Here is a 15584-nt window from a genome sequence, read left to right as displayed (position 1 = left end):
TTGGACTTTGGTGCATGTAGGCATCTTGGATGGTATGATGTGGGGTGAGTTGGCCTGATGTGGCATGGCTTGGCATGGAACAGGATGAATCTGTGTGATGTGGGGTGCGTTCGTCTGATGCTGAGTTGGTTGGTACAATGTGGGGCAGGTTGGTCTGTTGTTGGGCAAGCTGGGGTGACATGAGACAGGGGTGATATGGGGCAGGTGGATGTGCTGTGGAGGTTGGTGTGATTTGAGGTAAGTGAATGTGATRTGGGGCAGGTTCATAGAATCATGGAATAAACCGAGTTGGAAGAGACTCATCAGGATCGAGTTCAACTCCTGACCCTGTGCAGGGCACGACAACAATCCCACCATGTTGATATATATAATTTATATCAAAGTGACAAAGTGCTCATAAAACCTATTAATTGAAAACTTTCTATAGCCTTTTTATACATTATCAATATAAAAATGTAATAACTTTTTACATATTATTAAAATACAATATAATMGCTTTTAATATATTATTGATAGCTTTTTTATATATTGCTATAAATTTTTTAAGAGTGTATTAGCAATATATAGTGTACTAATTGCACGTAATCTAACTAGCTGGATTAGCACGTAGATATGTAAAATCACCAAGAAGCATAAATCAGAAAAAGTTCTGAAGAAAGTAGACAAGTAGATGCTATAACAAGAAACAGTAGAGAGCATTAAAGAGAACTTGGCAGAGKCACAAGACAGTCAGCAAAATAATTGAAAATGAAGACTTGGAAGATTAGAAAAAAACCCATAAACATCACAACTGTGCATGCCCTAAAGACAAAAGTTAGAAGTTTATTATAATAAAGAAAATAGTATCTCATTAAAAGGGAACCCCCGCAATCACCGAATTGAAGATGACACATGCGCACTTGTAAAACTGTGATATCRTGTATTTCCACGCCCATGTATAGTAGTGAGCGTATAGTGGGCGTATGGGGGGCAGTGACTATAGTAATGTTACACCAWGCTKACTGTATAAATRTGTGCTAATTTAAAGCAAAGGCAGGTGGGTTAGGAGCAGAAATCCCCCTCACCTCCAGCGCTGCAATAAACAAATACCTGCTCTATAGACATCAATCTATGGAGYTTTATTTCTAAGCCTTTTTTCAAGCATCAATGTGCTTGAGAGCATTGTTCAAATACTTCTTGAGCTCTGTCAGACTTAGTGCTGTGACCACTTTCCTGGGAAGCCAGTTCCAGAGCCCAACTACCCTCTGGATGAAGAACTTTTTTCTAACATCCAACTTAAACCTCCCCCAACTCAGCTTCATGCCATTCCCTCASRTCCTGTCACTGGTGACAAGAGTGAAGAGATTGGTACCTGCCCCTCTGCTTCTCCTGAGGATGTTGAAGACCATAATGAGGTCCACACTCATTGTTCAGCCTCTTCYCYYGGCTGCATAAGYGACCTCAGTTGCTCCTCATAAGGCTCTCCAGACCCTTTGCCGTCCTCCTGGCCCTCCTTCGGGCACTCTTTAATGGCTTAAGGCTTATTTTACATTGCCTTGAGATAGACGGACATGACATGTGGCGGGTTGGCCTGCTCTGGGGCAGTGGCTATGCTGTGGGGCAGGTGGCAATGCTGTGGGGCAGGTGGCTATGCTGTGGGGCAGGTGGCTATGCTGTGGGGCGGGTGGCTATGCTGTGGGGCAGGTGGCTATGCTGTGGGGCAGTGGCTATGCTGTGGGGCAGGTGGCTATGCTGTGGGGCAGTAGCTATGCTGTGGGGCAGTGGCTATGCTGTGGGGCGGTGGCTATGCTGTGGGGCAGGTGGCTATGCTGTGGGGCAGTGGCTATGCTGTGGGGCAGGTCGGGGTGGTGTTTAGGATCCCTCTGCCGCCCCACGCCGTCGGGCCCTCAGCGCAGCCCCTGCGGTTGCCATGGTGACCTCTCCCCCCCCCCGTCCCCTCCGCGGAACTATTTCCGTCCCACCACGTGATGACAACAGCTCCCGCACACGTGACGGAGGGCGTCCTGTCAATCAAACCCGATATCCTCCAATCACCGCCCGAATCTTCGGGTGCCGTCCCGCCTTCCGGAAGTGGGCTCTCTAATCGGCGCCGGCGCTCGTTCCAGCGGTTTGACAGGACCAGCGAAGAGGGTCTTTGATTGACGTTGCATTAACCCAATCGCGATTCGAGAAGGAGGGTGAGCTCCCGCCCCCGAGGCGCAAGGACCAATGGTCGTTCGGGAGGCGGTGCTTCGGCTGCCGCCCCCCCCTCCCCGGCACTGCGGTAATATGGCTCCGTAGCGGGTGGCGGGGTCGGCGTTGCTACCGCCATTAACCCCTGCGCGCCCGGCGGCCCCGGGGCAGTGGAGCGGGGACCCTACGTGAGGATGAGCTCGGCTGCCGGCACTGCCGCATTACCACCGGGCTCCGCCGCCCGCGCCCTGCATGTGGAGCTGCCTTCGCAGCAGGTACGGCGGGGCCTCGGGGCGGCACTCGGAGGGGGCCGAGGTGGAGGAAGGTGTCCTGAGATTAATCGAGGGTTCCCACTGAAGTGTGGGGTGTTTTGAGATGAAGGGGGAGTGCTCTCTTAGGTGTGGGATGCCCTGAGTTGTTCACAGGGACGTTCTGCGGTGAAGGGAGATGTTTCCTGAAGTGAGGGGTGCTCCCGGAGGTGTACAGGGCGTGCTCCCTGGAAAATGGGATGCCGTGAGGTGGAGGGGTGGACAGGTACTCAATGACAGTGAGGTTTATCCGGGAGTACCCCAAGCTGATGGAAGGGGRGTCCCTGAGGCAAAGGGGGAGTTTGGGCACCTTTCTCTTAGGCTGGTAGGAAGTGAGAGGAAGCATGGGCCTAGGGGTCTATGCCTCTCTCCTGGGGCAGTCTGATGGTGTTTCCTCTCCCAGGAAACTACTTCTGTGCACGCAAAGGAGCTGGGGCAAACTAAAGGTGGGAGTTGCAGCAGGAATAACACCCTGCAAATYGGTTTTAAACTTGGGCACCTCGTGAGGATGGAGCAGCTGGGGTGTCTTCTTCTCCCTCTCTTAGTGAGGTGGGAAGGAAATGTGRATATAACATGTGGTGTATTCTGAAAAGTGGTGAAATGTTCCCTCCCCACCTCACATCCTTCCTTTGCCTAACTCTCTTTTTCCAGTTTGCTGATAGRTGGCTTTTGGATTACTGGGCATCTGTCCCACATTTTAATTTTGAAGAGCATTAGGAGTATGGTTAAGCAAGGAAGCGTAGGCTCTGCCTGAGCATTTAGCAATCCCTATCAAACTGACTCTGTGCCCTTTTGCCTCTTGCATGCAKTGACTTCGATTGTACAGGAGCAGTAGTAGTGGAGGAGGGAGTCATTAATAAAGTCTTGCTTTTCTTTGGAAATATTGTAAGATGCGAGTCTTGTTTTAGCTCACTGACTCAGTGCGGTCGATATTAGTATAAGGTAGACACACGAGCTGTGTTACTTGAGCTATATGTTACCAGGTGGGAATATAAAGAGTTCCAAGAGAAAAAAATCAATATMTGTCAACTTGAAGTGGAGCTATAATTGCTCTTTTGTTAAACATGTTTTAGCAGACATCCACTTACGGGCAAAGGCAAGGAATGGAGGTGGCTGTTGGCCACCCGACCCTAATTTGTGAGCAAGTACTTATGATGAAATGTGGGCCTGCTCTGTGCTAATAAATGTAAACATGAGCACTTCTCTGTATGRACAGGACACAATGGATTGTCCATGAGATTAAGTATGGCCTTCTCCATGCTGAMTATTTGGTTTTATACTTTCTCAGGCTTGTGCAAAGACCAAGTGAATGCTGCAGGGAGAAGCCTGAGATATTAGTCATTGGACTTCATTTGTGAAAGTGAGACCAAAACACAGGCTTTTTCTCCTAGGAGCAGAAACTTTTATAGGAGTTCGTAGGAGTAAAAACTGAGTCATCAATTATAGGCCATTCCAGTTGAGTAAATATTTATTGAGGATGCTTGTATGTTAATTCTATCAAGTGTAGGGCTGTGACAGAGACTGAGGTGTTRTTCTGATGTGTGTTCTGCTAACACAGGGATCTATGTACTGTGTCCATTCTTGCAATCAAATTGAGAGGCTCAGCTGAACACACTGATAGATCATTGCCCTCTTTCTCTGTGTTATCGAAGCTCAAAAGTCTGTTACTGAACTGCAAGATACCTTGACAGGGCTAGGYACACTGGAGCTATTTTACTGTAAAATCATGAAAAAGGAAAGTCATTCCTAGTCTATTGTACCACCTCTGTAATACCATACTCTGGCTGGTCCAAGCTTTGTGGTGCTATGTCAGGCAAAGTAATTCTTTGCTACGTGCCAGCACAGAAATCAACTTGGTGATTTGTTTCGGTAGGCAGTTTTCTCTAGAACACCCAGTGCTACATTTTTTTKACTATAAGGATGCGAGCAGGATGGTCTTAGTCATGGCTATAAATCTCTCTATAGACAAATTCTCAACTGTAAACTCAAGGTGAATGCTTTTAATGACTGAAGTGACTTTTTAAGGGCAGAAGTACTGAAGGTATAGTTTGGGTTAAGTCTAGCTTTAATTGTTCCGGTGACRTTCACACTGATTAGAAAACAAAACTCATGCTACTGACACTTTTGCAGGAGTGAAAAGTCATGTGCAAAACTTTTTGCTACTGTGACCACACTTAGGTCAAAACTGACTGACCTCTTCTTTAACTTGGTTGTTTCTGGCAGGATGACCAGGGCAAAGAATGCCTTTTGTTGTTATGTTCTGCATTTTAAGAGAGGAAAATAGAGGATATGGCTGTAAAGAAATGCATCTGATTAAGCATAAAATTCCCATTTCAATCCCTTRGTAATTGTGCCAGGATGTTGTTGTCTTTTGCTGTAAAAGTGAGCACAACAGAACTGAAAATGTGAAATAATTGTTCAAATACTTCTTGAGCTGAAATAATTGCACTTTAGGAGCAGAGATTTTTTTAGGAATATTTCTTCTGAGTTGTTCAATGCAAGAAAACCAGGGGTGTCACAATAACTTAAGGATTTCTGAATGCTCAAAATAAGCTGTTCAATCCTGTTATTATAAGCAGTCTAAAGCAATGGAGGGTGTGGGGGAGCCAAATCGTTTAGACTCTTACATCCTYGATGGAAGGGATTGGACAGAAAAATGCAGCCGGAACATAGAGAGGCAGTCATGCTACAGTCAAATGATCTCTTGAATGTTACTGTGCTAATTGTTGRCCAAAACAGATTTCATGTATGGTTTTCTACTCCTGAGAAAGCACAYAGTCATGGACTCCAGAACCAGTGCCTTGCGGGGGTTCATGTGAGGGGGGGACATGTATCTGTTGAGTATGGATGTGGTCATAAGGAGGAAAGGAATTAATTGTGCACAGCCATGAATGGTGTCAGACCAGGTGACCCAATATTTTCTGTATCTTTCAATTCACAGACATCTCTGATAGTGAAAGTTTCTGTGGAGAGGAGCAGCAATGAGGTTCCAGCTACAGTYATCAAAGTGTGTCTTTAGGGTAGAATAAAACAGAGCAACCAGTTAATGAAACTTCTCAAGGACACTCTGTAGCCTTCATTAAGACTGGGATTCCTAAAGATCTGGTTCGAGTTTTACATACTTTTAAGAGTCCAAGAGGGGTGCTTAGTGTACATGGCTCCTGTGGCTTCTGTACCASCTTAACTCTGGGAGCACCTTTACCCCCCCGGATTTGACCGTCCAACCAATTCCTTATCYATTTAACAGTCCACTCATCAAATCYATCTCTCCAATTTGGAGAGAAGGGTGTTGAGGGGGAYTGTSTCAAAGCCTTTACAGAAGTCCAGATAAATGACACCTGTAACTCTTCCCTTGCTCACTGATGGACTCAGCCCACCATAGAAGGCCATTGGGCTGGTCAGGCAGGACTCTCCTTTGGTGAAGGTGTGCCAGCTGTTRAATCATCTCCCTGTCTTCAATGTGCCTTAGCACAGCTTCTTGGAGGATCAGTTCTGTGATCTTCCCAGGCACAGAGGTGAGGYTGACAGSGTGGTAGCTCYCAAGGTCCTCCTTTCTGTCCTTKTTAAGGATGGGTACWATGTTTCCCCATTTCCARTYACCTGGGASTTCACCTGACTGCCATGACTTTTCCAGTATCGTGGAGAGTGGCTTGGCAACTAAATCAGCCAGTTACCTCAGGACTCAGGGATGCATCTCATAGGGTCTCACAGACTTGTGCGCTTTCAGGTTCCTCAGGTGGTCAAGAACTGATCTTACAGTGTGAGGGGCTTTGTTCCCCATCCTGCTGTCCATCCATTCAAGAAGTGCAGAAAGAGAGGCTGTCATTGACAACTGAGGCAAAAAAGGTGTTGAGTACATCAGTCTTCTCCTTATGTGTTGTTACCAGTTTTCCAGCGTTGTTTATCTGGGATAACACCTGCTTTCACCTTCTTTATCTGGGTAGCATACATGTAGAAGCCCTTCTTTTGCGTYGCTTACCAGGTTCAGTTCCAGATTTGGCTTGGTTTCTTTCTTTCAAGATGCATATCGCTCATGCACAACATTGTGGGCAATGTGGCAGAAAGGGGTGATTCAAAGTTTGCTGGCCAAGGTGTTTGAGGGGTCTCATGTGTAGAAGTGAAGTAAGTTACTGTATGGGCCCAGGGCTGCACATGAATGAGACTTTCAACTAAAACAGTGTGAAAATAGTATCTTTTTYAATGATAGTTTTATATTACTCTTGTTATATATTCTCCTGAGTAATATGAAAAATAGACTGACTCTTAAATATTTACTTYTCCTTTCCTACAAAATATGTAGGTGGTTAATGAGAACAGTGGATGGAAAGTGCTGTATTGGAGTATTGCTTTCACTTCTCTTTGACACTCTGTCTTTAAATGTGGAGTGGGAGGGAAGTGCTGCTCCAGTGAAATCTCACAATGTGAGTTGTGATCTGGTGATTTTACTCAGTTGTATCCATACCTTGCTGTATCAATGTTTAGTGTTTATTAGAGAKAGATTAGGAGGATTAGTTGTTATAGTTACTGGAAAATTGTAATTTTAGCCTAAAAGGGTGACTGCTTACCTGGGGCTAAAATTTTGCTATCTGCAATGTACWACCTGTATTTCCTAAGGGATGAAGGTGTGTTTTGCAGACCAAATGATCTGTTGATAAGTTAGAGAGAGATTGTTCTGTCTGAAAGCTGTATTAAATCAGTTTTTGTGCTTTATTTGGTGTGTTTGTGGTGGGTTTGTGGTGAAAGCTCTTGATGGCGAATCTTGCCAAAGACTGTAGTTTCATTTATGAAGGGAAGCTGTCTTATCTGCCCTTAATTTGTCATCCAGCAACATGATAAGCATTAAAATGCTTCAGGTTATTAATCATCACATACTGTTTGCTTGTCCAACCTAGGAGCATCCTTAGGTGCTTCTTTAAAGTCAAAAGTGCCTTTGCTTTGATTTTCTTGATGCCCTTGGCTGAGAATCATCTTTGATATTCCCTGGTTATTCCAACAGCTAATGTGGGCTAATGCTCTCTTCCCCAGGGTCATGTTAAGAGGCTTAAGGGGGACTTCTCTCAACTGCTGTAGTGTGTTATTAATGAGGTGGGACTTGCACCCTGATGTTCTCATTTCTACCTTGTGGGTGTAGTTCCCATGCTGTGCCAAAGAAGCAGTTAGAGTTTCAGTCTTTCATCTTGGGACTAAATASTTACTTGGTCAAACTCAGAGAAAAACATCAATAAGGGAAGATGGTATTTCTASCTGCTGCTTCTAAAATATCTTGGTTAAAGATGGAAAGACTGTCTAGTTCCCTGTTACTTGCATCTAACATAAACACTTAGCAGGAGCTWTGTCTGGCCAGTGGGCATTACTTGTAAGATTTTCTTAACCCTAGTGTAGAGCAATTTTTTAGGGTATGGTGATTGTTCTTASTCTTTGAAGCTGTGGTGTTTGCCAGCTCACTGGATCTGTCACTTGTGATGTTATAGTGACCATAACCAAATACAGCTGTTGAAACAATACACAGARAGAACTTCATTTGCATAAAACCCTGCAAAATCAAAGGCTCGTGAYTTTGCTTTTGAACCCTTCCTGCTAACATTACGTTTAAGTTAATTCCACGTTTTGAGTCTTGTTTTGCCACATCGAACCAGCTGTCCTGTTTGTATCCCAAGACTGAATACCTGTGTCTTCTGTACCTGCTCCTACAATATGTTTTAAAAGGCTTTTACAGTCTTTCTGCAKAGATTAGCACACATTCTCAATGTGGAAAAAAGGATGTGGATGCAGAAAATTAGTGAGATACGTGAAYATTATGAGCTTACATCAGTTTTAGTCTTAGTTGTCTCATTGGTTTTGCGCTCTAAAATAAGTGGTGTATATTTTGTACATGTGATTATGGTGTACAGGGAGAAGATTTCTTGTGCCTGCTGAACAGTTACCAGCTGTTTATGTCTTTTTGTGGGGGTAGAACTTGAGTTCTGAGTTGCTCCTCAGCATAAATGCAACTACTTAGTGAGGAAGTAGTTTAGAGGGTTAGCTAGTAGGAGAGAGTATAGGGGAGGATAGACYAAGGAACACAGTGATCTTTCAAARGTAATATGAAGTCTTAATTTTTTCAGTTATACTATAGTTATTTGTTTTAATTATCTTCTGATGCTGCTGTTGTTTTAATTAGTATTAAAGGTATTTTGTTTAAAGGTATGTTGTTTTAATTAGTATTAAAGATCATGCTACAGACTAATGTATTTTGTTAGATGTAGCACTGACTTCAGATGTTGCATTCTTTAACTCATGCTGACCTTGCAAAGGGCTGTTTTGCATTCAGATAGTTGGAAAATAATTATMCTTCTGCATGGGCCATGGCAAGTATTGAGATATTCCTTAYTTGTCCTGTTTCACTTTCTCCTTGCGTGAAGACTCTATTTCTTTTGAATATCTTCTTTTTGCTACTGTTCCTGGTAAAGCTYTCTGTGCAGTACAGAAGTAGGAGTAGCCATGGTATTGGGTATGGATGACTAGAAAACTGTATTGACCCTTGATGTGTTCAGGTGAAAGTTTCATAGATGTTGTCCTTCTAWAGTGAAACTAACACAAGCCTTTCAGCTGCCCAGAAGTGTAAAGAAAAGGAAGCACTTTGATTTAAGGAGCTGGAATCTAAAATTCACAGTTGTGCATCTATGCAAACTTGGAGCCCATAGATGAAATGTGACTGTGGTCACAAGGCTGTGACTTTCCTTGTGGTCATTTMGTTTGGGTAAATCACACGGTACAGGTTCAGTGTATCTCATTCCTTGAATCAGATCTTTGGAAATGTGAGGGAAGAARGTGATGTATGTGAGTATGTTGCATCTCCACAGGAAAAAAGTGCGGCTGTGTTCCTACAGTGTGTCCTTGAACTGGTGTTGTCCTCAGATCTGATTCCTAGTAGGCAGAGCTTTTTAAAGGCAGTTGCAAGAAAGTAGCTAAATCTTAAAAAGGGAAATGAGTTCCTGGATGGCTGTTGAATTCATGACTTGACATGAGGAAATGGAGATATGAAGGAGGTGCAGTTTTAAGGACAAACACAAGTGATTCGGTGAATTAATTATGACTGYGTAGCTTTGAGGGCCTTGCTGTCTTCAAGTGTGTGCTGGAAGGACATTAAAATAGAATTWAAAAAAATTCCTTATGGTGTGTCCCACAAAATTGCATATCAAATGCTTCTACTTTGATTCAGAAGTAGATTTGAAAGCCCATGTGATTCTCTTGACTCCAAACTGTGGAAAAGTGTTAAATTTGCAAACCCTATAAATCTTCYTAGCAAGTGTATACATTGGAGTACAAGTGTTTTCTTGCCCCTCCTGTGGTTTTAAGAAACCGTACATTTGAGTAATGCCTAAATTTCTCATGTACATTCCTTGGTTATTAAAAGCTCTATGTTCTGCAGCAGAGTTGACCTGAACCTTCTTGAGGTACACTTCAATTTAAAAAAAAAAGATATCAAATTGGGAAATGAGGCAGCTTGAAAACTTCTATAAAACTGAATTAAGTGTGAATTCTTGTCTACCATTTGACTTCCAAGACACTGGATCAAGTGATTGCTTCTTAATATTCAAACTGGCATGGAGAGGGGAAAGCAAATAGGGAAAATRTGAGGAAGTTGGGAGATGTAGAGCACTGCTGTGATAACAAATAATGGTCACATTGGCTAAATGTAGATTATATTTTGGTAACCTTTTTTTTGTTGTTTTGGAGCTGGAGGTTAAGAAAAAAAAAAATTACCCACCTCAACCTGCCTGGTATGAGCTACAAAGCACACGGAGCTCTCTGTTTTAATATGACTTAATTCAGACAAATATTCAGAGAACTAAGTAGCTGACAAGCAAGCTCAGGTCTGTTCAGTTGAAAACCACTAGATTTGCYGTAGTAACATTTGGGTTGTTAACTAATCTTTGCCTCCTGCTTTAATGCTAAAATAGTTGGAAGGATTTTGCTTAAATTCTTCAGAGCTTCTGTGAGTCATAAAGCAAGGAAGCAAGCTAGGAAATTCATGTGAAAGCCRGGTGAAAACAGAGTGTTGGCATCTTATACAGAGGTCAGAGCTGATTCTCATCTGAAAAAAATTACTTCCTTGGCAGAATTATGAKGAGGACAGCAGTCTGAAAACAGAGATGATGCTCAGAGATGAAGACTGTCTTCGTGTGTCTTGATTAAAAACTGTTTGATAAGTTAGGTGCTTCGTTAAAGGYGAAGGAAGGAGACCTGGTGCTGAAATTTTAGTCCATGTTGAAAGCTCTGTGTTATGGAAATACAGTGATTGCTTTTCAGCTCATCAGGCCTCTGAGAGAGTCCTGAGTGCTGATTTGATTTTGGTGAATTTGCGCTTTTTAAGTAATTTACGTAAACTTCTACTCTCTTTGTACAAAATGACTAAGCCTTTTTAGTGCTGGTTTTACCACTGTATTTACATTTCAGTAAGTTTCTGGATTTTTTTAAATTATCCCCCCTTTTCTTTCTGGGTTAGGAATGTTTTCTTGAACCTGTGTGATACTTTGMACTTTACATGGTTTATACAGGAAGTCATCAGGAATGGGTGGGTGCTGAGGAAGCTTTTTTCAAATCCAGTCMCAGGTGTGTAAAACTTTCTTATATTGGGCAATTAAATTTAGGCTTCATTCTGGAAAATGTACTCCTATTTACTAAGTTATTTAAAAATCTACCTGTTCTAATAGAATTTCTGAAACTTACTCATGGCCATGGGTTCACTGAGCCCATTTCACTTTTTTAGTAACATCTGGAAGTGTTTTCAGCCTTACCCTCCATTCACAGAGGGAATGTTTGATGACATCTTGGATGGCTCTTGCTGGAAGAAACCAAACTGCCTGCTTTGCTTCAAGTTCAAATACTCCTTTGACACCTTTGCAAATTTATTTAACATGTCAAAGTAGCTGCTGAGAGTAGAATTAATGAACAGCTTTGCCAAAAGAGCCAGTGCTAAAGAGGGCAGACCATGCTACTGGGAGAAGGCAGATGTGGGACAAAGACAGACCTCCCCCGTTTCCCAGCTGTGAGCCATTAGGTCATCTCAGCTGCTGGTAGCATGATAGGCTCCATGTGATAAGAATGGGCTTTGCTGTTGCCCATATTTGTGACCTGAGCTTCACAATTGATACTCTGAGCCARAGCTAGAGTCAGTGTGATGGCTGAGGACCAGAAATAGAAAATGGTATTTGACTGTGTTCTAATCTAGCTTGGATATACTGACATTATTTTTTTTTTCCCCAGGGTCATCAGATTGTTATAAGGGAATAATAAAGTGTTAAGATGGAAGAGGAGTCAGAACTCTTTGTGCTTGCTTTTGCTCTCAATTGTGTGACCTTGAACAAATAATTATGAAATTCCATGAATACTTGAGGCTATTGTAGGTAGTCCTGTTCTCCCTGTGCTTCTGTGAACAGCCCAGACTTTGTCTTAACAGCAGTGCTTTTCRCTCTTGTTTGTCTTACACTCTTTTCTTACCTCCCTGCCGTGACACCTCTGCAGTGATTTTTATTAATTATACCAGACTATTAGACAAAAACCAGTGAATAGCTTAATCAATTCTGTTTCTCAGGCCTGGAAGAAAGCAGAGTGGTGTGTGGATTAGCTTAAGCCATGAAGAAATSAAAGTGTTGAAATCTGCCTGCTATGTCCTCTTTTGTGGTGGGCACATCTGTGTAGGTGTAGGGAGCTGATTTAGAGGAACTTACGCAGCTGTTGAACTAACTTTTGGGTTTGGTAGCTTTACCTCGGTTCAGTTTTCTGTCCCTCACCATGAAACTGCATGAAACACATCTGAATCCTTGTGCAGGATGGGAACAAGCATCAGTATGCTGAAGATGCTGTTCTAGGCAGAGGAAGTGAAAGACATCTTTTTATTGAGGAACCTAAAGAAAGAAGGGACCGGAAGTTTCAGTCCTTTAGACCTCAAAAGATTTGGTAGRCTGTAGAGTTCTGGAATCATCTGATGAAAAAACAGTCTAAAGAAGGTTGATGATGAAAGTACTGTATTCTGGAGCAGTCTGATTTGTTTATGGCCTGYGGTGAATCTGGAGGGGTTCCCAGGAAGTTATTGAATGGGAACACGGATATATTGCACAACTGCAGCTAGTTTCTCAGATTGATAAAAACTGAGTGCTTATCTTTTTCTGAGTTTTGAAAGAAGCTGGTAGTTGCTGAACAGGGATGGTTTTGCTGTACTCCACAGCAGCTCTGTTAAGATGCTGTTGGAGAATTCAGGAAGCTGCTTTTCTGTCTCTGCAGTCATGAGGGATGAAACCTGATGGTATGTTCTGCTCTTCAGATCTCTGCTACAGTTTTTGTTACCCAAATTTCTGTGTATCTTTGGAATAGCTGTCTGCTTATAACTTGTGGTATCTTTACTTGCAGCAGTGGTTTTAAAATGCAAGCTACTCAGGATTTCTCCTAATGAAAAGTTAGTGGATCTCTTCTGCTGGTTTGTAGTCTCTTATCTTCAAGATAGAAGGAAGCACTAATTTCTTTCATGTGAGTCAACTCATAGTTGCTGTATAGCAGTTGCTTTTAATCAAATGCAACTTAGACTGGCAATTAAAGCAAATTATAACAAGGCCTGCTGCATAATTTCACTGCTCCGTTGGCCTTCTTGGGAATTGCAAAGGACTAGGACAATTGTAATCAAAATAACTTCTGTCACAAACTCCCTAGAATGCGCTGTTAGACCTGCTCTACTACGTGCTGATCCAGATATTCCACTGTTCAGGCTGCATGTGCTGAATTGAGAGCTGTTAGAAAGGTTAAATAACCTTTCCATGGTATTAGTTCTGCAAAATAATTTCTTTAGTGTAGGATAGCTCATTAAGGTACTTACTKTAGATGCCTGTCTCAGATCTTCAGTCCTGTGTTGCTGGTAGCCTGTAAGCCCTTTGAAGAGATAGCAGTGAAAATTAGCTATATTAATTGCATATTTTGCTCTTCTTTGTTAATGACAGCAGCTCCTGCATTACCATCTTGCACTCTGGCCTTTTTTATGCTAAGTGGCTCATGAGGCTACCAAGGCACTTGGAGTGTTTTTTAGCACATGTATTTTGATTTTTAAGCTGGGCTTTTTTGGAATGACTGTTCTGGCAGCAGGGCATCTTATCATGAGGTAATCCTCCCTCATGATGAAGATTTCTTGACACTTTTATTGAAAGAGCAAAATAGCTGAAATTTGTCACTAAAGAAAAGGGACTACTTTTTATTGCTTCACCTAAGGAGGACGAAGTTAAAGAACTCCAGAGTATTTGCAGCTTCTGTATTCRACATAGAGTGTACTGGTTTATTTTCTGAAAGGAGTTGCTTTTGCATTTGAAATACTCTGGTATTTCATTGTGAATCACCTTTCCCTTGGTGCCAGACTTTGTTGCTCCACATAGACTTTAAGCTGGTGGTTTCATTTCAGCAGTTCTCTGCCCTTGGCCTCTTGCTGCTGTGCTGTCCCCTCCTTGAACTGCACAACTGCTTGTCCAGCTGCATGGTAAACCATATTGAGGAACTGAGCTGGTGAAGCTAACCCGAGAAAAGGGAGAGTTTGTTAGTTTCTGTCCAGATTGGTTCCCAGATATAATTCTGTGAGCAGCTGCACAAGTGCATATTTATGGTGGAACRAGTAAAAGGAAGGCTGATGCAGTGCTGGGGGCTGGCAGTGTGTAGCTGATGCCAGTGCTAGCAGAACTGCAACACAGTGGGGATTTTATTTCCAATGTCTCCAGCAARAAATAATATGAAACGCATAGGAGGTAACACAGATTTAAAGCTTCCCTCAAAATAATATTTACTTTGTCTCAAACAAAGCTCTTGATGAGGAATTCTAGAGCCTATTTCAGTTGTCTTTTGGGTATGTCTTTGTAGCTGGTAGTCTCCTGGTTGAAGCTAATTATCTTTCATCAGGAAAGGTTAATTAACTCTGAATGTTGCCTCTGTAGAGTTCTGAGGAAATTCGATTAAGGCAGTATRATATCAGTGTACATAGTGGGCAAAYGGGAAGATTTATTTCAGGATTCAAGTCCCTCAGTCATCGTGACCTCRCACTAAAGAATGTGAATGATAAAATTGTCYATGMATTTGGAAATTTGTTCTCTRTCAGCCAGGCTAAATGGACAAGTAATGGCATGGWAGGAGGAGGAGAGTGCTAGCTAAGCTGGAGATTCAAATAGACATTCGTTCCCTATTGCACATTGAGTATGTTGTGGTCTCATAACCCCAGATTTTATGGTCCTCTTCCAAYAGGTTTGGGAGAAGTGAGACTTTATTCTAAATCCCAACTTGAAGGGTGTAAAGAAGTCACRAACCATGGCAATGAGGACTCAGATCTTGTTCAGAGGTGAAGGTGTTGATTAGGACASTGAACACCTACTTTCTCAAACCTTCTTGACTTCATTGTGTACTGTGAATGTGTGAAACTTGTTTGACTTTGCTTGAGAGCTAATCAATGAAATGTACTACTTAAAGCAGGCACACAAATTAATTTACAATCCTAAAGACCCTGGATAAAGTTGCCCTCATTATTAGGGTGCAATGTGAGTTGTTCTTTGTTTGTAAGGGATTAAAGGAAAAAGAAAGATGCCAAARTGAAAGGAATGAGTGTGGTAGTTGATTGATTTCTATGCTATTGAAGTTAATTAAAAGAGAGAGATGGCACATAAAATGCTTTAATCATTTTTATAGGCTGCAAAATGCATGTTCAAACCTGTTTATTAAGGAGTGTTTTAATTGCACGTAAAAATAGCCAGCGAAACTATGCAGYTTGGAGGTTAGATGTGAAAAAATGTTCAAGGTCTATGTGGCTTCTTCTTTCAAGTGAGGCCCAATTTTTCTGCTGACATTTTTGATATCAGTTTCTAAGAAAATAAGACCATGTAGTCCCACAGAAAGTTTTTTGTTGATTGGTATTTTTGTTTTTAATTTTGTAATTAATATATGTATCAGAGGTACCTGGGCATCCTAGCTCAGGCTCTGTTTTCAGTCTTAAGTCATAAATAGACTTTTGAATGGAATGAATCCATCAGTGATTTTTAGCCTGTCACATGAACAGAAATTTAATATTCCTCATATCCTTCCATGAATAAAAAYGAATATATT

At 42.1% G+C, this 15584-nt stretch overlaps 1 protein-coding gene across 1 annotated transcript in view; it reads left to right on the top strand.

Annotated features, from left to right (window-relative positions):
* Positions 1-2214: 2214 nt before the first annotated feature.
* The window catches only part of UVRAG (UV radiation resistance associated), a 90638-nt gene continuing 77268 nt past the window's right edge, over positions 2215-15584 (top strand). The window contains exon 1 of the mRNA XM_057376999.1: positions 2215-2447. Coding sequence (XP_057232982.1) covers positions 2367-2447 — 81 coding nt within the window. The 5' untranslated portion in view covers positions 2215-2366. The remainder of the gene's footprint in view (positions 2448-15584) is intronic.

The sequence above is a fragment of the Malurus melanocephalus genome, unplaced genomic scaffold (genome assembly GCF_030028575.1).
Source record: "Malurus melanocephalus ecotype Western Australia unplaced genomic scaffold, MMel_1.1 scaffold_298, whole genome shotgun sequence".
Lineage (NCBI taxonomy): Eukaryota > Metazoa > Chordata > Aves > Passeriformes > Maluridae > Malurus > Malurus melanocephalus.
Note: the sequence above shows the minus strand (reverse complement) of the source record. Positions and strands in the feature narration are given on the sequence as shown.